The 23,632-nt window shown below is 45.4% G+C and overlaps 1 protein-coding gene across 1 annotated transcript; it reads left to right on the top strand.

The window, feature by feature from the left end:
- Positions 1 to 1,954: 1,954 nt before the first annotated feature.
- On the top strand, positions 1,955 to 23,419 carry LOC106612291 (START domain-containing protein 10). The gene is made up of 6 exons (XM_014213321.3): positions 1,955 to 2,538; positions 13,649 to 13,796; positions 17,209 to 17,312; positions 17,774 to 17,891; positions 21,180 to 21,232; positions 21,822 to 23,419. Exons 1-6 carry the CDS (start codon positions 2,392 to 2,394, stop codon positions 22,041 to 22,043), a joined length of 792 nt encoding a protein of 263 aa, XP_014068796.3. The 5' UTR covers positions 1,955 to 2,391; the 3' UTR covers positions 22,044 to 23,419.
- Positions 23,420 to 23,632: the final 213 nt, after the last annotated feature.

The raw sequence follows: 23,632 nt of genomic DNA, 5'->3' as shown, positions 1-23,632 counted from the left end.
GCAACACCGCCATCCTGACAGTAGTGGACCGATTTTCCAAAGCCGCCCACTTCATTCCTCTCCCCAAGCTACCCTCTGCCAAAGAGTGTCCCAGCTCATGGTGCATGCACATCTTCCGGATCCATGGACTCGGTCCTCCGTTCACGTCCCAGTTCTGGAAGGCATTCTGCACACTCATTGGGCCTGTCCTCCGGGTTCCACCCCCAGTCAAACGGCCAGTCGGAGTGAGCCAACCAAGACCTGGAGTCAACTCTTCGCTGCCTGGTCCCAGCCAACCCCACCACCTGGAGCCAGCAACTTGTGTGGTTTGAATATGCCCGCAACACCCTTCCTTGCTCTGCCACAGGTCTCTCGCCCTTTGAGTGTTCCCTGGGTTATCAGCCCCTGCTTTTCCCAGAGCAAAAGGAAGAGGTCGGCATACCTTTGGCCCAGATGTTTGTCCGCCGCTGCCGCCATACCTGGAAGAGAGCCCGGTCGGCTCTTCTCAAGACCACCTCCAGGTATTGACGACAAGTGGACCACCACCGGACCCCGGCTCCCTGGTATCGTCTCGGGCAGAGGGTATGGCTGTCCACCCGAGATCTGCCCCTCTGGGTGGAGTCCCGCAAACTCCCCCCGGTTTATTGGCCCTTTCCCAATCTCCAAGATCATTAGCCCCTCTGCTGTTCGTCTTCTGTTACCCCGTGCCCTCCATATACATCCCACTTTTCATGTGTCTAGGATCAAACCCATGTCTCACAGCCATTTGTCGCCTGTTTCCAGGCCCACCCCTCTTCCCCATCTCATTGACGGCCAACCGGTGTACACGGTGAGACGTCTCCTGAAGGTTCGACCTCGGGGCAGGGGATTCCAGTACCTGGTTGACTGGGAGGGTTATGGCCCAGAGGAGAGGTGCAAGGTCACTGCTGTGGACATCTTGGACTCAGGTCTCGTCGCTGATTTCCAACCCCAGCACCCCAGTCAACCCAGCATTATTATCACCATCATTATTATCATCATTATGATTATGATTTTTATAATCGTCATTATCACCATCATTATTACCACTATTATCATTATCGTCATCATTATATCATCATTATTATCAATATTATCATCATTATCATTATAATTATCATTGTCACCATCATTATTACCACTATTATCATTATCGCCATCATTCTCATCATTATGATTATCATTATTATCATTATAATCGTCATTATCACCATCATTATTACCACTATTATCATTATCGTCATCATTATCATCATCATTATTATCAATATTATAATCATTATCATTATAATCATCATTGTCACCATCATTATTACCACTATTATCATTATCGCCATCATTATCATCATTATGATTATCATTATTATCATTATAATCGTCATCATCACCATCATTATTACCACTATTATCATTATCACATCACTATTATCATCATTATTACCACTATTATCATTATCACCATCATCATTAGCATCATTATCATCATCATCATGATTGCTCTTCAGGTGGATGAGTGCCCTCTCATGGTAGGATGTCTCCTGAAAACTATTGTTCATACTTTCTGTAACATTTCAGGTGGCCACCAGTGGTTGTGGCAATGCAAAGCTGAAATAAAACCTTAAAACACATCTAAAATCATAGTACAACAATTTAGGCTATTTTACAAAATATATAATATGCCTAATCTGTTGTAGCCTAAATCATTGTCCTTATATACAGTAACTCATTAGTGGGCAGAGTGATGCGTTTAGATATGCAAAATGAATAAAATGCGATTATAAAGTGATTACAGATGCTTTTCTAGGGTTATTACAACTTGATTACAGGTTGTTGGATAAATTGCAGCGCTTTTTCAGCTACCCTCACCAGCAGACAATTAGACCAAATAAACACAGATGGAACGGAAAGAAATCTCCTCTAGTCTACATCATAAATCATGACACCTGATCTTGTTGTTCATCTGTCAGTCTGACTGAATACGCGCCATGTTGTCTAGGACTACCGCACCTGAAATCGGGATATCGGTAACATGACGCCTCTATCTATTTACCGTGCTCCACCACTGTGACGATGATAGGGGGTGAGAGCGCCAGGGGACATTAGTACGACGTAGGTGCACCTGCTGAAAGTAAGTGCCAGTATCAACAGGACTCCGGACAAAAGTCCTCGTCAATTAGTCATAGCTCCACCATCAAATTCGCTTCTACTTGTTATTGGGACTTCAACTGAATTTCCCCTGGAATGCACTTTGTGCTGACATCTACCATCACCATCAAACTCGGCATTGCAGTGGGAGCTAACAGAGATAAAGGAAGAAGGGGATTTACCACTCTCTGTCTGTCGTCAGTCTCCTACTGATATATTTGAACCACATCACAAGTAGGGTACAGGAAGATGCCCGTTCAGATTCCAGACGATACAGACTTTAGCTCTTTCAAGGAACAATGTGAAAACCACGAAGGATGGACAGCGCGCTACAACAAGGGAAGCGTGACGGTGTGGTGCAGGGATGAAGAGTGTAAAACTATCCAGAAACTAAAGGCAAGTATATCGCTACTACAGCATCCTTCTGATAGGTCTGATGCTGTGCTTAAAGTGAATGCACTGCACTGCTGAGAGGAGAGAAGACTGGAAGTGTGGGACTTGGGATTTCCAAGAGAAACCCGACTACTGTAGCGCCTCTTAATAAGATACAAAAATATGATAATAACAGAACAGGTTCCAATCTGTGTGGATCATAATGATACTTTTCCTAATGTTTAAATCAATATAACCATTCATTAATACTGTATACAGCCTTATTCATGATATTGTGTCCAGAGTAGACTAGAGTAGCTAGACTTGAGATGTAGGTTTACCTTTGTGAATACCATGGCATTCAGTAATGATTAGGTAGGTCATTAAGTAAACCAGGGTTTAGGCTTTGTAATGCACTGGTGACTGTTAATAACATAGTCAACCATGAGTTATTAGAATATGTGCTGGTCTCTTAACCATATTAGTGGCACATAATAGTCTACAGTAGACTTAGACACCCCTGGAGCATTCCATTACCCATACTGCTGTGGTTCTCTTCTGTCCTCCCCCCTTAGACACCCCTGGAGCATTCCATTACTCATACTGCTGTGCTTCTCTTCTGTCCTCCCCCTCAGAGACCCCTGGAGCATTCCATTACCCATACTGCTGTGGTTCTCTTCTGTCCTCCCCCTTGGAGACCCCTGTAGCATTCCATTACCCATACTGCTGTGGTTCTCTTCTGTCCTCCCCCTCAGAGACCCCTGGAGCATTCCATTACCCATACTGCTGTGGTTCTCTTCTGTCCTCCCCCTTGGAGACCCCTGTAGCATTCCATTACCCATACTGCTGTGGTTCTCTTCTGTCCTCCCCCTTGGAGACCCCTGTAGCATTCCATTACCCATACTGCTGTGGTTCTCTTCTGTCCTCCCCCTCAGAGACCCCTGGAGCATTCCATTACCCATACTGCTGTGGTTCTCTTCTGTCCTCCCCCTCAGAGACCCCTGGAGCATTCCATTACCCATACTGCTGTGGTTCTCTTCTGTCCTCCCCCTTGGAGACCCCTGTAGCATTCCATTACCCATACTGCTGTGGTTCTCTTCTGTCCTCCCCCTCAGAGACCCCTGGAGCATTCCATTACCCATACTGCTGTGGTTCTCTTCTGTCCTCCCCCTCAGAGACCCCTGGAGCATTCCATTACCCATACTGCAGTGTCTGCTCTCATACTCTCTCTCCTCTCCTATACTGTAACACTCACTAGATAAATAACTGCAGTGGTTTCTCATCTTGCAGCAAATGCTTGTTGATACGAGAGCAGTTTATTCACTCTGAGTTTCATGTCTCATTGGGTGTTTAGTGAATAGGGTTATGATGATATAATGATGAGAGAGAGAGAGAGAGAATCCTAAGTTATTAGCAGGAGAGCTTCCTCTCATTTATGATCGTTTAGGACAGCAACATTATGCAGTGAAATGTTGCTCTCCTTAACCAAGAATTCAGAGGTTTCCCAAAACATAGCCTACTCATGTCCTAAAATCCTCATCAGTTCCAGAGGATGAATTCATATTTCATGGAAGGTTTGTGATTGCATCATTGGATAGGAATTCAGGTGGCTCCTAATTCTGCACTAGAGTATAGCAGCGTAGCAGTATAGCAGGGTAGCAGTATAGCAGTATAGCGGTATAGTAGCAGAGCATGGTAGTAGTATAGCGGTATAGTAGCAGAGCATGGTAGTAGTATAGTATTATAGCAGTATGGTATAGTAGTATAGCAGGATAGTTGTATAGCAGGATAGTTGTATAGTAGGATAGTAGTATAGCAGGATAGTTGTATAGCAGGATAGTTGTATAGCAGGATAGTAGGATAGCAGTATAGTAGTATAGCAGTATAGTAGTATAGCAGGATAGTTGTATAGTAGGATAGTTGTGTAGTTGTATAGCAGTATAGTATTATAGCAGGGCGGTGGTATAGTATAGCGGGGTAGTAGTATAGTAGCATAGTATAGCAGTATAGTAGGGTAGTAGTATAGTAGTGTAATATTGTACAGTAGTATAGCAGTATAATAGTATAGAAGAGTAGTAGTATAGCGTATAGTAGTATAGCAGGGTAATAGTATAGTAGTATAGCAGTACAGTAGTATAGCAGTATAGTAGTATAGCAGGGTAGCCGTATAGTAGTATTGTAGTATTACAGTATAGTATAGCAGTATAGTAGTATAGTATAGCAGTATATTAAAGCGGTATTGTAGTATAGCAGTATAGTGGCACAGTATAGTAGTATAGCAGTGTAGTATCAAATCAAATTAGATTTTTCACATACACATGGTTAGCAGATGTTAATGCGAGTGTAGCAAAAGGCTTGTGTGTCAAAGATGAGTATAGCTGGTGCATAGAAGTCAGGTGCCGGAGAGCAGAGATGAGTGGACCAAGCACCTTACTGAGGCAATTATTAGAACAGAACGCAACCGCGTCACAAAAACAAATGCCCTACGAACAAGTGAGGCAGCACAAAGTACAACAAGCAAGTACAAAGTACCGGCTGCCACAAAGCACAGGTACAAAACAAAACCCGGCGCAAACCAGCCGGAAGCGTGCCAACCGTGACAATAAACAATACTCCACACAGACATGGAGGGAACAGAGGGCTAAATACACATAGTAATTATGAGGAGATGTAAACCAGGTGTGCAGGAAAACAAGACAAAACAAATGGAAAATGAAAGGTGGAGCGGCGATGGCTAGAAGACCGGTGACGTTGACCGCCGAACGCCGCCCGAACAAGGAGAGGGACCGACTTCGGCGGAAGTCGTGACAGTACCCCCCCTTGATGCGCGGCTCCAGCAGCGCGCCGACACCGGCATTGAGGACGAGGTGTAGGGAAATCTGGATGGAGACGGTGGAACTCCCGCAGCATTGAAGGGTCCAATACGTCCTCCACCGGGACCCAGCATCTCTCCTCCGGACCGTACCCCTCCCAGTCCACGAGGTACTGAAGGCCCCTCGCCCGACGCCTCGAATCCAGTATGGAGCGAACAGAGTATGCCGGGACCCCCTCGATGTCCAGAGGGTGCGGAGGAACCTCCCGCACCTCAGACTCCTGGAGCGGGCCAGCCACCACCGGCCTGAGGAGAGACACATGGAATGAGGGGTTAATACGATAATCGGGGGGAAGCTGTAACCTGTAACTCACCTCGTTCAGTCTCCTCAGGACTTTAATTGGCCCCACAAACCGCGGTCCCAGCTTCCGGCAGGGCAGGCGGAGGGGCAGGTTTCGGGTCGAGAGCCAGACCCGGTCCCCCGGTGTGAACACCGGTGCCTCACTGCGGTGACGGTCTGTGCTGGCTTTCTAGCACAGCACGGCCCGCTGGAGGTGAATATGGGCGGCATCCAATGTCTCCTCCGCGCGCCTGAACAAGTCGTCCACCGCAGGAGCCTAAGGTCTGACTCTGATGCCAAGGAGCCAGAACCAGCTGATACCCCAGTATGCACTGGAAGGGGGAGAGGTTAGTGGAGGAGTGGCGAAGCGAGTTCTGAGCCATCTCAGGCCCAGGGCACGAACGCCGCCCACTCCCCCGGCCGGTCCTGGCAATAAGACCGCAGAAACCTACCCACATCCTGGTTCACTCTCTCCACCTGCCCATTACTCTCGGGGTGAAACCCTGAAGTAAGGCTGATCGAGACCCCCAGACGTTCCATGAACGCCCTCCAGAACCTCAAAGTGAACTGGGAACCCCGATCAGACACTATATCCTCAGGCACCCCGTAGTGCCGGAAGACGTGCGTAAACAAGGCCTCCGCAGTCTGTAGGGCCGTAGGGAGACCGGGCAGAGGAAGGAGATGGCAGGATTTAGAGAAACGATCCACAACAACCAGGATCGTGGTGTTTCCCTGTGATGGGGGGAGATCGGTAAGGAAATCGATCGACAGGTGCGACCATGGCCGTTGTGGAATGGGTAAGGGGTGTAGCTTAACTCTGGGCTGGTGCCTAGGAGCCTTACACTGGGCGCACACCGAGTAGGAGGAAACATAAACCCTCACGTCCTTAGCCAAAGTGGGCCACCAGTACTTTCCACTCAGACAGCACAACGTCCGACCGATGCCTGGATGGCCAGAGGAGGGTGACGTGTGGGCCCAATAGATCAGCCGGTCACGGACAGCAGACGGAACATAGAGACACCCAGCGGGACACTGGAGGGGAGCGGGCTCTGCACGTAACGCCTGCTCAATGTCTGCGTCCAGCTCCCACACTACCGCCACCACCAGGCAAGAGGCCGGGATGGGATTCATGGACCGCTCCTCTGTGTCATACAGCTGGGACAGTGCGTCTCCCTTCACCTTCAGGGAGCCTGGTCTGTAAGAAAGGGTGAAAACAAAACGGATGAAAAACATGGCCCACCTTGCCTGGCGAGGATTCAGTCTCCTCGCTGCCCGAATGTACTCCAGATTGCGGTGGCCAGTCCAGATGAGAAAAGGGTGTTTAGCCCCCTCAAGCCAATGTCTCCACACCTTCAAAGCCTTGACGACAGCCAACAGCTCCCGGTCCCCCACGTCATAGTTCCGCTCCGCCGGGCTGAGCTTCCTCGAGAAGAAGGCACGGGGCGGAGCTTCGGTGGCGTTCCCGAGCGGTGAGAGAGCACGGCGCCTATCCCAGCCTCGGACGCGTCCACCTCCACTGTGAATGCCAAAGAGGGATCCGGATGGGCCAGCACGGGAGCCGAGGTAAACAGAGCCTTCAGGTGACCAAAAGCCCTGTCCACCTCAGCTGACCACTGCAAACGTACCGGGCCCCCCTTCAGCAGTGAGGTAATGGGAGCCGCTACCTGACCAAAACCTCAGATAAACCTCTGGTAGTAGTTGGCAAACCCTAGAAACCGCTGCACCGACTTTACCGTGGTGGGAGTCGGCCAATTACGCACGGCTGAAATGCGGTCACTCTCCATCTCCACCCGAGGTGGAAATGCGATACCCTAGGAAGGAGACGGCCTGCTGGAAGAACAGACATTTCTCAGCCTTGATGTATAGGTCACGCTCCAACAGTCGACCAAGCACCCTGCGCACCAGGGACACATGCTCGGCGCGTGCAGCGGAGTATATCAGAATGTTATCAATATACACCACTACACCCTGCCCGTGCAGGTCCCTGAAAATCTCGTCTACAAAGGCTTGGAAGACTGATAGAGCATTCATCAACCCGTACCGCATGACGAGGTACTCATAATGCCCTGAAGTAATACTGAACGCCGTCTTCCACTCGTTTTCCTCCTGGATATGCACCAGGTTGTAAGCACTCCTGAGATCTAGTTTGGTGAAGAAGCGCGCCCCGTGCATTGACTCAATCGCTGTGGCTGTGAGAGGTAGCGGGTAACTGTACTTCACAGTGATCTGGTTTAGGGATCGATAGTCAATACACGGGCGCAGTCCTCCCTCCTTCTTCACAAAAAATAAACTCGAGGCGGGTGAAGTAGAGGACCGAATGTACCCCTGACGCAGGGATTCGGAAACATATGTTTCCATAGCCGCCGTCTCCGCCTGTGTCAGGGGATACACGTGACTCCTGGGAAGTGAGGCGTCTACCAGGAGATTTATTGCACAAAACCCCAGTCGATGAGGTGGTAATTGAGTCGCCTTCTTTTTGGAGAAGGCGAGAGCCAAATCGGCATATTCGGGGGGAATGCGCACGGTGGAGACCTGGTCTGGACTTTCCACCGTAGTAGCACCAACGGAAACCCCTAAACATCTCCCCGAGCATTCTCGCGACCACCCCGTGAGAGCCCTCCGTTGCCATGAAACAGTGGGGTCATGACAGGCTAACCAGGGTAGGCCTAGCACCACGGGAAACGCAGGAGTGTCAATGAGAAAGAGACTGATTCTCTCCTTGTGACCCCCCTGCGTCACCATGCCCAGGGGAGCGGTGGCCTCCCTAATCAACCCTGACCCTAATGGTCGACTGTCTAAGGCGTGAACTGGGAAGAGCACAGCCACTGGAACAATGGGGATCCCTAAATTATGAGCGAATGCTCTGTCTATAAAATTCCCAGCCGCGCCTGAATCGATGAGCGCCTTATGCTGGGAATGCGGGGAAAACATGCAAAAACAGGTGTGGGTGAGAATGGTGCCGACTCACCTGGGGTGACGCTAGAGTGCCCTGCCTGCTGCCTCGACCCCCAGAGGAACCAACTCGACACCGACCGGCAGTGTGACCTCTGTGGCCACAGATGGTGCACGCGAAGGCCCCTCCTCCGGCCTCCCTAAGCGCAGCACCTCCCAGCTCCATAGGTATCAGAGCAGTGGTGCTGGAGGATGGAACCAACAGAGCCCGATCTGGACGTCCGCGGGTGGCCAGCAGGTTATCCAGCCGGATGGACAGGTCCACCAGCTGGTCAAATGTGAGGGTGGTGTCCTTGCAGGCCAACTCCCGACGGACATCCTCGCGCAAACTGCAGCAATAGTGGTCGGTCAGGGCCCTGTTGTTTCATCCCGCTCCGGCGGCCAGGGTCAATGCAGTATAGCAGTATAGTAGTATAACAGGGTAGATGTATAGTAGTATAGCAGGGTAGCAGTATAGTAGTATAGCAGGGTAGTAGTTTAGTAGTATAGCGGTATAGTAGTACAGCAGGGTAGCAGTATAGTAGTACAGCAGGGTAGTAGTATAGCAGGGTAGAAGTATAGCAGGGTAGAAGTATAGTAGTGTAGCAGGGTAGTAGTATAGCAGTATAGCAGGGTAGTAGTATAGCAGGGTAGTAGTATAGCAGGGTAGAAGTATAGTAGTATAGCAGTATAGTAGTATAGCAGTATAGCCTATGTAGATGCATACTGTAATAAAGTAGGGTCCAAACAAGTCATTCAGAAACAGAACCCTCAACACACTAGACGACATTACGGCCCACTTGTCTGTGAAGACTTGGTGATCTGACCATGCCTCTGTAGAAGCCAGCTATGCTGTAGTCCTAGGTAAGACTAAATGTATTTATAAAGCCCTTTTTACATCAGCAGATGTCACAAAGTGCTGTACAGAAACACAGCCTAAAACCCCAAACAGCAAGCAATGCAGATGTAGAAGCACGGTGGCTAGGAAAAACTCCTTAGAAAGGCAGGAACCTAGGACGAAACCTAGAGAGGAACCAGGCACTGAGGGGTGGCCAGTCCTCTTCTGGCTGTGCCGGGTGGAGATTATAAGGGACCTGGCCATTAAGGCCAGATTGTTGAGGGTACAACAGGTCAGTATGTCAGAAGTAAATGTCAGTTGGCTTTTCATAGTCGAGGACTCAGAGGTCAAGACAGCAGGTGTGTGTGTGTGTGTGTGTGTGTGTGTGTGTGTGTGTGTGTGTGTGTGTGTGTGTGTGTGTGTGTGTGTGTGTGTGTGTGTGTGTGTGTGTGTGTGTGTGTGTGTGTGTGTGTGTGTGTGTGTGTGTGTGTGTGTGTGAGAGAGAGAGAGAAGGTTCGGGACAAGGTCGCATATCCGGTGAACAGGTCAGGGTTCCACCCAGACCAGGTGGACTGGGGACAGCCAGGAGTCATCAGGCCAGGTAGTCCTGCGGCATTGTCCTGGGCTCAGGTCCTCCAGGAGTGGAGGGAGAGAGAGAATTAGAGAGAGCATAGTTCAATTCACACAGGACACCAGATAAGACAGGAGAATTACACCAGATATAACAGACTGACCCTAGCCCCCCGGCACATAGACTATTGCAGCATAGATACTGGAGGCTGAGACGGGGGGTCGGGGGACACTGTGGCCCCGTCCGACGATACCCCGGATAGGGCTAACCAGGCAGGATATAACCTCACCCACTTTGCCAAAGCACAGCCCCCACAAAACTAGAGGGATATCAACAGACCACCGACTTACTACCCTGAGACAAGGCTGAGTATAGCCCATTTAGATCTCCTCCACCGCACAAGTCCGAGGGAGCACAAAACCGGACAGGAAGATCACGTCAGTGACTCAACCCACTCAAGTGACGCACCCCTCCTAGGGACGGCATGGAAGAGCACCAGTAAGCCAGTGACTCAGCCCCTGTAATAGGGTCAGAGGCAGAAAATCCCAGTGGAGAGAGGGGAACCGGCCAGGCAGAGACAGCGCCTTGCCGTTCACCTTCGCACCCCTGTGCCAGACTACACTCAATCATAGGACCTACTGAAGAGATGAGTCTTCAGTAAAGACCATTCCATAAAAATTTTGTTCTGTAGCAGAAATCCCTGCCTCCTACTGTTTACTTAGAAATTCTAGGGACAATAAGGTGTCCTGCGTCTTGTGATTGTAGCGTATGTGTAGGTATGTACGGCAGGACCAAATTGGAGAGATAAGTAGGAGCAAGTCAATTTTAATGTGTTGTAGGTTAGCAGTGAAACCTTGAAATCAGCCCTTGCCTTAACAGGAAGCCAGTGTAGAGAGGGTAGCACTGGAGTAATATGATCAAATGTTTGGGTTCTAGTCAAGATAGTAGATGGTCTGACCATGCCTCTGTAGACCTCTGGTTTCTCTCTGTCAGAAAGGAAAGGCAGTCTGGGTCTCTGAGGTGACGTCCACCCAGGAGACATCCTGAAAAATTAACAGTGGAAAACTGTGGTAATGGCTAGCAGCTAGTAATGAGGAAACCTGATTCCCCCCTGCTGCCAGGCCAAGAGGGTAACAGCCCTTACTGAAGGAACTCCAGCTGACCCCGTTGGGAACCCAGATGGGGTAAATAAAGAGGGGAAATTAAGAAACGTTAGGAATGATGGATTGTTTAGAAGGATAAATGAGAAAATCATTTTTGACACCCAGCACAAATGTCAACATAACAGGAGATGATGGCTAGATAGACCTCTCTTTATAATGCATGAATCTTTCCGGGGCAGTGATGAACTTCTTGGCTCCTGAATAATAGAACATACGCGTCGAGGTATTGACGACATTCCATTCAGAGGGACATAACCTAACCTAAGGAGCCAACCCAGGTAGTGGAAATGAGGAGTGACTAAGCCTTCTGTTGAAGCCAGGCCTGGACGGGGGTTGGACAGGGGGGATGTGATGGTGAATTATTAACTCAACGTCAGCTATCTACTGATTGAGTTACATGGAGCCGTTTGGTACGTTGACCCGACGCACAATATCTGATCGTGTTGCACCTGGCATGCTATATACAGCACTGTAGTCCCTGCACACTGGTCAACTAAAGTTATCCTGTAATATTTAGAATGGAAGGAAGTGGAATGCTTATTCTGGGCTAGGACTAACCCTTCTTTACATTATTCCTATCCTGTACTTTACACCCCTATGACAATGGGTCAAATTGAATTGAATGCTTCATCTCTTTGTCCTGTAGTTTCCACATTCATCTTGAATCCTTTCAATATTTGATCTGCCATTGTTGTTACAGAAGCCAAATGACCAATGTTCCCCCACTGAAGATAACTAATTAGAATAAAGCTCATTGATCACAGAAGAGTCAAAATAAACACATTTACTACAGCTATGGAGAGCACCAGGAAAGTAAACTAAGTTGTGCATTATAATGCATTATACACAGCTAATAAGGTGTTATACATGTGCTTATAATGCTTGATGAAGAGGGTATCCATTGGAAGTGTTAAGGGAAAGTCCTGTTGCAGCCTCATGGTTGAATACAAACACTAAACTTCTCTCCTAGTCCTTCCTTCCTCTCCCAAACCCAAACACAAGGAAAGGCTTGGGGCCGCCAACATTTGAAGAGATCTGATCAAATAAGATAATGTACATTTGTCTTGGACATAAAAACACTCAAACCCAAACAGAAGGAAAGGCATTAAGGTCCCCAGCTATCCCATGATCCTATCCCACTCTGCTGCAGTGACCCCAGCTATCCCACGTTGCCATCCCACTCTGCTGCTGTGGCCCCCAGCTATCCCATGATCCTATCCACTCTGCTGCTGTGGCCCCCAGCTATCCCATGATCCTATCCCACTCTGCTGCTGTGGCCCCCAGCTATCCCATGATCCTATCCCACTCTGCTACAGTGGCCCCCAGCTATCCCATGATCCTATCCCACTCTGCTGCTGTGGCCCACAGCTATCCCATGATCCTATCCCACTCTGCTGCTGTGGCCCCCAGTTATCCCATGATCCTATCCCACTCTGCTACAGTGGCCCCCAGCTATCCCATGATCCTATTCCACTCTGCTGCTGTGATGCAGGCAGAATGGTATATTCATCAGCCACTGATGCATCAGAGATATGGGGGAAATCCATTTATTTGCTTGTTTACATTGTAATATAATACACTATGCTTGGCTTGTAGCTAGGTCTACTGTAAACAGTTTAACATGATGTATACTACACTGGATGGAGTTGAATATGATGTACACTACACTGGATGGAGTTGAATATGATGTACACTACACTGGATAGAGTTTAATATGATGTACACTACACTGGATGGAGTTGAATATGATGTACACTACACTGGATAGAGTTTAATATGATGTACACTACACTGGATAGAGTTTAATATGATGTACACTACACTGGATGGAGTTTAATAACAGAGCGCATTAAGATAGTTGTAATCTTACGTAATATCTCCAAGGAAACACTTCATATAGTTTATTATTAATTCAACTAATATATCTCATATTGTAAATTAATTAATTTAGGTAGGTTCTGGTATATTCCGTTGGTTCCATGTGGTCACACAGATATTACAGCAATATAATATATTCAGCTTCCTCAACTTCAAATGTTGTTGTTGTTATGGTGGTGTACTGTACTGTATTCTCACCTGGTTTTCTAAACAGTGAAATGTTTTCTATAAAACTTGGGACTGATCTATGGGCAACATTCCAAATAACAACGTGTCAACATCAATCCTTCTGGAAGAGAGACTGTAACAGCTTTTGTGTCAGATCTCTTGTTTCTCATTATAAAATGCATCATTCTAAACTTAATTGATACTAAAGACAGCTTCAGAGAACGCAGTTCAGGGAAGTGGAATCAGTCACTGTTCTACCAATGTTATTCATAGCTAACCCAGTCCTATGTAACTACACAGTAATAACTGTAGTAGCAACAAAGTTGTTACGTAGTCAATTCTATGTAGTTAACGTGGTAACAGGGTTTATCGGCATAGGCTATTACGTAATTGTATTTCTCAATACATTTTTGTGTCTTACTTATTGTTTCAGATGAGGATAGTGTGCAAGGACGTGACTGCTGAGACCCTTTACGACGTCCTTCATGACACCAGCTACCGGAAGAAATGGGACAGCAACATGATCGACACCCACGATATCGGCAGGCTCACTGTCAACGCAGATGTAGGATATTACTCCTGTGAGTTAGTCTCAGATGTAGGATATTACTCCTGTGAGTTAGTCTCAGATGTAGGATATTACTCCTGTGAGTTAGTCTCAGATGTAGGATATTACTCCTGTGAGTTAGTCTCAGATGTAGGATATTACTCCTGTGAGTTAGTCTCAGATGTAGGATATTACTCCTGTGAGTTAGTCTCAGATGTAGGATATTACTCCTGTGAGTTAGTCTCAGATGTAGGACATTACTCCTGTGAGTTAGTCTCAGATGTAGGATATTACTCCTGTGAGTTAGTCTCAGATGTAGGACATTACTCCTGTGAGTTAGTCTCAGATGTAGGATATTACTCCTGTGAGTTAGTCTCAGATGTAGGATATTACTCCTGTGAGTTAGTCTCAGATGTAGGACATTACTCCTGTGAGTTAGTCTCAGATGTAGGATATTACTCCTGTGAGTTAGTCTCAGATGTAGGATATTACTCCTGTGAGTTAGTCTCAGATGTAGGACATTACTCCTGTGAGTTAGTCTCAGATGTAGGATATTACTCCTGTGAGTTAGTCTCAGATGTAGGATATTACTCCTGTGAGTTAGTCTCAGATGTAGGATATTACTCCTGTGAGTTAGTCTCAGATGTAGGATATTACTCCTGTGAGTTAGTCTCAGATGTAGGATATTACTCCTGTGAGTTAGTCTCAGATGTAGGACATTACTCCTGTGAGTTAGTCTCAGATGTAGGATATTACTCCTGTGAGTTAGTCTCAGATGTAGGATATTACTCCTGTGAGTTAGTCTCAGATGTAGGATATTACTCCTGTGAGTTAGTCTCAGATGTAGGATATTACTCCTGTGAGTTAGTCTCAGATGTAGGACATTACTCCTGTGAGTTAGTCTCAGATGTAGGATATTACTCCTGTGAGTTAGTCTCAGATGTAGGATATTACTCCTGTGAGTTAGTCTCAGATGTAGGATATTACTCCTGTGAGTTAGTCTCAGATGTAGGACATTACTCCTGTGAGTTAGTCTCAGATGTAGGATATTACTCCTGTGAGTTAGTCTCAGATGTAGGATATTACTCCTGTGAGTTAGTCTCAGATGTAGGATATTACTCCTGTGAGTTAGTCTCAGATGTAGGACATTACTCCTGTGACTTAGTCTCAGATGTAGGATATTACTCCTGTGAGTTAGTCTCAGATGTAGGACATTACTCCTGTGAGTTAGTCTCAGATGTAGGATATTACTCCTGTGAGTTAGTGTCACATTGTTTACGGATGATAAGCCTCCTCGTATTGAATCAGTATTCATGAGGCAGTGTGAGTCAGTGTGAGTCAATATGCCAGTCAGTGTGCCGGTCAGTGTGAGTCTTATGCCAGTCAGTGTGAGTCAATATGCCAGTCAGTGTGAGTCAATGTGCCAGTCAGTGTGAGTCAAAAGGCCAGTCAGTGTGAGTCAATATGCCAGTCAGTGTGAGTCAATGTGCCAGTCAGTGTGAGTCAATGTGCCAGTCAGTGTGAGTCAATATGCCAGTTAGTGTGAGTCAATGTGCCAGTCAGTGTGAGTCAATGTGCCAGTCAGTGTGAGTCAATATGCTAGTCAGTGTGAGTCAATGTGAGTCAATGTGCCAGTCAGTGTGAGTCAATGTGCCAGTCAGTGTGAAGCAATGTGAGTCAATGTGCCGGTCAGTGTGAGGCAATGTGAGTCAATTTGCCAGTCAATGTGCCGGTCAGTGTGAGTCAATGTGCCGGACCAGTGTGCCGGTCAGTGTGAGTCAATGTGCCGGTCAGTGTGAGTCAATGTGCCAGTCAGTGTGAGTCAATATGCCAGTCAATGTGAGTCAATGTGAGTCAAAATGCCAGTCAGTGTGAGCCAATACGCCAGTCAGTGTGAGTCAATGTGCCAGTCAGTGTGAGTCAATGTGCCAGTCAGTGTGAGGCAATGTGCCAGTCAGTGTGTGTCAATGTTCTAGTCAGTGTGAGTCAATGTGCCAGTCAGTGTGAGTCAATGTGTGAGTCAATGTGCCAGTCAGTGTGAGGCAATATGAGTCAATGTGCCGGTCAGTGTGAGTCAATGTACCGGTCAGTGTGAGTCAATGTGCCGGTCAGTGCCAGTCATTGTGAGTCAATGTGCCAGTCAGTGTGAGGCAATGTGCCAGCCAGTCTGAGTCAATGTGAGTCAATATGCTAGTCTGTGTGAGTCAATGTGCCAGTCAGTGTGAGTCAATGTGCCAGTCAGTGTGAGTCAATGTACCGGTCAGTGTGAGTCAATGTGCCGGTCAGTGTGAGTCAATGTGAGTCAATATGCCAATCAGTGTGAGTCAATATGCCAGTCAGTGTGAGTCAATGTGCCGGTCAGTGCCGGTCAGTGCGAGTCAATTTGCCAGTCAGTCTGAGTCAATGTGCCGGTCAGTGTGGGTCAATGTGCCGGTCAGTGTGAGTCAATGTGCCAGTCAGTGTGAGTCAATGTGCCGGTCAGTGTGAGTCAATGTGCCAGTCAATGTGAGTCAATGTGCCGGTCAGTGTGAGTCAATGTGTCGGTCAGTGTGAGTCAATGTGCCAGTCAGTGTGAGTCAATGTGCCGGTATGATTCAACAGATGTAGTAGACTAAAGAATATTTCTCAAAGTAAAAGGTGTTTCTATGACTAGGCCTACTGTAACCACATGTTGCAGATGAAAGGTACAGCAAACACGCAATCTAATCAGTTATAGAAATAGACTGAATAGACTGGGTTGTGAGGCAGTTCATCACTGAGAATCATTGAGAACTAGACAATAGAATGTGCCAGTCAGTGTGAGTCAATGTGCCAGTCAGTGTGAGTCAATGTGCCGGTCAGTGTGAGTCAATGTGCCGGTCAGTGTGAGTCAATATGCCAGTCAGTGTGTGTCAATATGCCAGTCTGTGCCAGTCAGTGTGAGTCAATTTGCCAGTCAGTCTGAGTCAATGTGCCAGTCAATGTGAGTCCATGTGCCGGTCAGTGTGAGTCAATGTGCCAGTCAGTGTGAGTCAATGTGCCGGTCAGTGTGAGTCAATGTGCCAGTCAATGTGAGTCAATGTGCCGGTCAGTGTGAGTCAATGTGCCAGTCAGTGTGAGTCAATGTGCCGGTCAGTGTGAGTCAATGTGCCGGTCAGTGTGAGTCAATGTGCCAGTCAGTGTGAGTCAATGTGCCGGTATGATTCAACAGATGTAGTAGACTAAAGAATATTTCTCAAAGTAAAAGGTGTTTCTATGACTAGGCCTACTGTAACCACATGTTGCAGATGAAAGGTACAGCAAACACGCAATCTAATCAGTTATAGAAATAGACTGAATAGACTGGGTTGTGAGGCAGTTCATCACTGAGAATCATTGAGAACTAGACAATAGAATGCTACAGCATGTGGACATTTGGACTCATTGAAACATCTTCCACTGAAGTCATGTTGTCATTGTGTTTGTAGGGAAGTGCCCGAGTCCCCTGAAGAACAGGGACTTTGTTACAATGAGATCATGGCTTCCTCTGGGAAACGACTACCTGATCATCAACTACTCTGTCAAACACCCGGTATGAACCTTTATCTACACACGATGTCAGTTGGCTCGGAATACTGCACAATGAAAAAGACAACCAGCACTCACAAAATACAGTATTTTTTTTATCAGCTGTCACAATAGACGAGTGGCCGGTCGTCGTTTTCATACAAGTAGGATTACTTTTGTGCTACAGCACCCAAAGATGCATTTACTTATCTAAAGTTGAGCATGTCTTCTAGTGAATGTTGTACAATAGACAGATGGTATTAGTGCTGTTTGACAGACTCAGTAAGAAAGCCCTGCCAGAGGCCCTGTCTACTGTTGAAGTGGGGTCAACATCTCTTCATGCTGCTGTTGTGAACTTTGGGTTGAAGTTTGGGTTGTTTAATAAACAAAAAAACTATAAACATAATATGAACAGCTGACTGGTTAATTTTTTTTAACGGTAATTCATTAATGAATAATACTTTGATTTGATTGGTCTTATTTCAGCAATATCCGCCCAAAAAGGACTATGTGAGAGCGGTGTCTCTGCTGACAGGCTACCTGATTCAGTCCAACGGAGCAAACTCCTCCACTCTCTATTACCTAACGCAGGTCGATCCCAAAGGTAAACCTTTTTAACTGGTTATATACAGTACTGTACATTTTAAATGATTTACATAACATCATGTTTTGGTGTTTACAGTACAGCTCTATGCTGGTCAACACCAGATCTGGATACAGTGCATCGCTGTCATAGGGTGCTATGAGAAGACTGCTCTGTCTGTTTGTGTACGTAACACCATTCCTGTTAGCTGAAACTCCCCTAACTTCACTCCACACTGAGAGAGTCCTGTTGAAATACCTCTATGTACACAGACATAGGTCTTAAGGAGGAATCAGGCAAAGATCAAACGCAACAAGATTACGTTTCATAAGTAACTTTTTGAAACCTATTAGGCCGATGATATGACCTGTGGCATATCCTTCCTATCCAAGATATTTAAGGTGCTTTTAACAACTGTACTTTAAAGAAGGGCATTATTGAAGAAAGCTTAATGTCAAGCCCTGACCTGAGAGAGACAGTTTATTTCTCTATTTTGTTAGGTCAGGGTGTTGGGTGGGCATTCTATGTTTTATATTTCTATGTTTTGGTCAGGTATGGTTTCCAGTCAGAGGCAGCTGCCTATGGTTGTTTCTGATTGGGAACCATACTTAGGCAGCCCTTTTTCCCTCCTTGAGTTGTGGGATCTTATTTTTGTACTGCTCGGTAAGCCTGCAAGAAGTGACGGTCGTTTACCTTTGTTTATTATTTTGTTTTAGTGTTCTGAGTAAAAATAAATATCAAGATGAACACTTACCACGCGGCACCTTGGTCTACTCCTTTGGACAACCGTTACACTTAACCATTAAATGCTGACATTGCATCTGATTAAAGTGTGGAGAGACCGTTTCACTATAGTATACAGTATATCTTCTCTTGCACCTTTTGTAAACCCAATGTCAGGGTGCAGCAGATCACCACATTGTCTGCAACTACTCTGTGTGCTCCATTGTAATTTAACAACAGTCTAGCCTAATTTCTGTCCTTGAGTGTGAAGAGACTCTGTGTGTGTGTGTGTGTGTGTGCGTGCGTGCGCGTGTTGCAAACCTCAAATTCATGACATGGAAAACAGCTGGCACACTATTGTCACACTTCTGTTATGTATACTGTCCTTACTGTAAACCATAGGTCCTGCATGAACTATATCTACTGTATACTGTCCTTACTGTAAACCATAGGTCCTGCATGAACTATATCTACTGTATACTGTCCTTACTGTAAACCATAGGTCCTGCATGAACTATATCTACTGTATACTGTCCTTACTGTAATCCTGCATGAACTATATCTACTGTATACTGTCCTTACTGTAAACCATAGGTCCTGCATGAACTATATCTACTGTATACTGTCCTTACTGTAAACCATAGGTCCTGCATGAACTATATCTACTGTATACTGTCCTTACTGTAAACCAGGGGTCCTGCATGAACTATATCTACTGTATACTGTCCTTACTGTAAACCATAGGTCCTGCATGAACTATATCTACTGTATACTGTCCTTACTGTAAACCAGGGGTCCTGCATGAACTATATCTACTGTATAATGTCCTTATTGTAAACCATAGGTCCTGCATGAACTATATCTACTGTATACTGTCCTTACTGTAAACCAGGGGTCCTGCATGAACTATATCTACTGTATACTGTCCTTACTGTAAACCAGGTGTCATGCAGGAACTATATCAAGACTTATGTACTGTATATTGTAAACCAGGGGTCGCACAGGAACTACTGTATAGCAACACTTCTGTTCTGTATACTGTAAACCAGGGGTCCTGCAGGAACTATATCAACAGGAAGCAAGCAGTGTGTTTTATTAAAGAGAGCAAAACACCTTTTTCATAGGCCTGCCTAATAGGCCTGCCTAATAGAAATACTTTTGCGCTATTGTATTGGTGTTAAACTTTCATCAGGGTTCTCACAAGGTGCTTGGCACTCTGAAATTCAAGTACTGGAATCAAGTACTGGAATAAGACATTTTCTCAAGTTGGTACTTTAAAAGTATTTGAATTAAAATGAGAGGAGAACAGATAATGATCAAATATGTTTATGAAAAATATTATAAAAATATATTGGTCTTGCGAATTAATTTCCAGGTAACTACCGAGTTTTATTTCCTCACGTTTCGTGCTGTGGTTGCCAGGCGAGCTTGTTCATTCCACACACACTGCCACTCAGGTACAGAACTGGCTGATTAGGGGACGTCAAACGTCACATTGATAGCTAAAATCCAGGGAAAATGTAGATTCAAGCCTGCCTTTTGTGTTTATGGAACATTTCAGTGATTTTTTTATTTCAATTCATGAAAACATGACCCTGAGGAAGGCACAGTGATGCCGAAATGTTGGTAAATACCCATTACATTGCTGGGAGTTTATACATGGTGTGCGACTTTCTTTATTTTGATAGTTTATTCGCCATTAGTCAGCACCTCCACACAAACTATTTTTCTGGGTGTGCGCCAGCTCATGTTTTTGAAAACTTGGGACCAACACTTTACATGTTGTGTTTTATATTTTTGTTCAGTAAAGTTTACCCACCATTTTTTACCACTACATCACTGGACCCAACCAACCCACACCGTGTATGTTGCAAAAAATGCGTCAGACCCACACAACGCTCCATCCTGCTGGCGCCAGTTTTACATCATATTACTTGTTATCTGCAACAACCTCCAGAGCTGTTTTGCCAATCGCCTCGTTGACAGGTCGCCCGCGATATTCCGCTTTATCAAGCGGCAGCTGTGCTCCTGCCGTTCTGGTGGCCGTTCATGTGCTGTTTTCCCCACACAGCCCACCTACCCTTCTCCCGCCGGCAACACTCAAAGTTGCCAGTCGGAAGCAGGAAGCTTTTTTCATAGCTATTAATTAGTAGATTTCCCATTGGCCAATAAAAACACAGTCATTCAGCTGGAATTGTGTAGTAATGTGAATAGGGAATGTTGGTTCACCAGTAGGCATGTCCCAAAACTCTGCTCATCACAACTCAAATTACAACATCATCAGTACTGACTTACCACTTATGTAGTAAATAAGTAGTAAAACAACGTATTACTGAGTAGAACTTGTAAGGTAGTGATGAATACTAGGTGTTTTTTAGTTTTTTTTTATGTTTTATTTTTCATTAGGTTATTGCGATATACTGCCATCGGGTGGCAACTAGAAACAATGTCATTATAAGAACTATTTACAAATTGATAGTCCTTGAATATAAGTATTAGTGCTTGGAAAAGTACTTGAAAGTCCTTGAATTTGACTTGCCACTGTCTGTACAGAAGCCTGTGTCATGTTTTTGGTTTGGACTACAGGTTCCCTTCCCAAGTGGGTGGTGAATAGAGCTTCTCAGTTCGTAGCACCAAAGGTAATAGTATATTATTATTATTATCAATCTGTCTTGGTAATGTGCTATCTTGAAACCCGAGAAATAGAGAGTGTGCCTAACAAAGCACAAGGGTGGCCTATATTATTTGATACCTCTGTCTCCATGTAGTGGTTTCAGGAAGTTCATGCACTTCCCAAAGATGTTTTGACTTGTTTTGATTCCAAAATCACTATCAAGAATACCATGAATGGTAATACCATGGTGTTATATGTGTTTATTACACATTTATAAACTATTTCTAAACTAATCATTTACAGTTGATTGCCTAATTATAAAACCCTTCAGAACCTGGTTGCAAGACGGCAGGTAGCCTGGAGGTTAGAGCGTTTGGCCAGTAAGCGAAAGGTTTCTAGATCAAATCCCTGAGCTGACAAGGTAAACATCTGCCCTTCTGCCCCTGAACAAGGCAGTTAACCCACTGTTCCCCGCTAGGCTGTCATTGTAAATAAGAATTTGTTATTTATTTAACTATGCAAGTCAGTTAAGGTTTTTAAAAAAAGCCTTATCTGAGAGGCTCTTAACTAACACATTCATTTAAAATCTGAATATTTGTGCTCCTTCCCCCTAGGCCATGAAGAAGATCTACAAGGCCTGTCAGAAGTATCCAGAGTGGAAGAGGAAGCACAACCCTAACCTGAAGCCCTGGATTTATCCCGAGCAGAACACCTTACCGTGTATTAACGTGGCTGACCTTGTACTACAGAGAGCCGACTCACTGGAGAACATTGATGAGAGCCGCCTGACCGAGGAGAAACAAGCACAACATCACAGCGATGACGAAGAGACCTAGGCTAACTCTGAGTGAAGACACTGTTTGTATATAATTGTGTGGCTGTGTTAAAAATGGCACCCTATTCCCTATATAAGTGTATTACATTTGTGCAGGGGCCCATAAGGCTCTGGTCAAAAGTAGTGAACTATATAAGAAATAGGGTGCAATTTGGGACACACCCTCTGTGTTGGGTTTGGTGTGTGTGTTTCCGTGTGTGTGTGTGTGTGTGTGTGTGTGTGTGTGTGTGTGTGTGTGTGTGTGTGTGTGTGTGTGTGTGTGTGTGTGTGTGTGTGTGTGTGTGTGTGTGTGTGTGTACATGTATGATGTACTATAATTTGGATCTGCGACTTTTGTCTTGTTGCATTTAGTTGGTAATTGATCTATAACTTATTGAATCAGAGGGGTTTGACAGGGTATTTTCATATAGAAATAAAATGGACAACGTATGTACGGTGCTATCCTTCAATTAAATGGTATAATATCGAATTTATGATAATAATAGTGTAAACATGTGTCTATTTCAAAACAAATTTCAAGACAATATTTAAATATTGCAAGACCCTAACATGTTTTTTTTTCTTTTTTTTTCATATTCATGTTTGATTTGACTTACGCTTTCATTTGAAGTGTTATACAATAGCCATTGCCAATAGAGAAGATCATGCAGCCTACTTACTACAGTATATTTCCTGGTATCTAGTGCCTCCCAGTGGCAGTAATACGTCATAACATTTCCTCATCGCCCAGTGTTTGGAAGCCGTGAGCGTTTAGAACACTGTTTCCCGAACTCGGTGCACGTTTTGGTTTTTACCCTTAGCACTACACAGCTGATTCAAATAATCAACTAATCATCAAGCTTTGATCATTTGAATCACCTGTGTAGGGCAAAAAAAAAAACGTGCACCAAGTTTCGGGAAAACGCTGGGTTAGAACAATGGAATGTTGTCAGTTTGTTAGGAAGTGAATTAGCATAATGCACCAAGACAAGTGTGCTTTTGTACAGTGAATGACCCACTGAGGCTCCTAATGACAGTCACAGGGGAGGAGAGATGGCAGCATAACAACGCCTGAGGGAATAAAAGCTCCTGTCTGACCCTTAAAAAGAATCATTATAATCAGTTATAATCTGTTATAGCTTGTTATAACCGTAGGGGTCATGAAACGTGTTTAGCTGTTAAAAGGTCATTACCTCAGTTATACTTTGGTCTTGCCTGTCCTGACTGAATATCAAAGCTTTTGTCTTTATACATAGTTATTATTAGGCATGTGGTTTAATTGAATTCTAACTGTCTTTTGGTAGGATTTTCAGACATGTTTCCAAAATGGAGAGACATCATGTTCATAGCAACACACACGTTAAATAAAGAGAAGCTGTCTCCTGATTTTAAGACCTTCGCGGCTGATGCTCTTGATTCCTAATCTTCATTTCCAAGTACAAGTTCCCATTTTAACTGCACTGTTTGTTTTTCTCCATCGATAAGGAACGTTTATGTGTGACTGTATCCTTTTTCAGACTTAAAAATTCAGCTGGGGGCCAATCCTCAGAATCTGTATTGTCTCAGGCACTTCCTGTTTCCCCAAGGCCACTTCCTGTCCCATTTCCTGTC

The sequence above is a fragment of the Salmo salar genome, chromosome 09, assembly GCF_965601325.2.
Source record: "Salmo salar chromosome 09, fSalSal1, whole genome shotgun sequence".
Classification (NCBI taxonomy): Eukaryota; Metazoa; Chordata; class Actinopteri; order Salmoniformes; family Salmonidae; genus Salmo; species Salmo salar.
The sequence above is the reverse complement of the archived record's forward strand: the minus strand, read 5'-3'. Positions and strand labels throughout refer to the sequence as shown.

Excerpts from the sequence above, each read along its gene's own strand:
- LOC106612291 (XM_014213321.3), top strand. The coding sequence starts at position 2,392 with ATGCCCGTTCAGATTCCAGACGATACAGACTTTAGCTCTTTCAAGGAA. Across the intron at positions 17,892-21,179 it reads AACGCAGGTCGATCCCAAAG|GTTCCCTTCCCAAGTGGGTG; the intron begins GTAAACCTTTTT and ends TTTGGACTACAG. Across the intron at positions 21,233-21,821 it reads CTCAGTTCGTAGCACCAAAG|GCCATGAAGAAGATCTACAA; the intron begins GTAATAGTATAT and ends CCTTCCCCCTAG.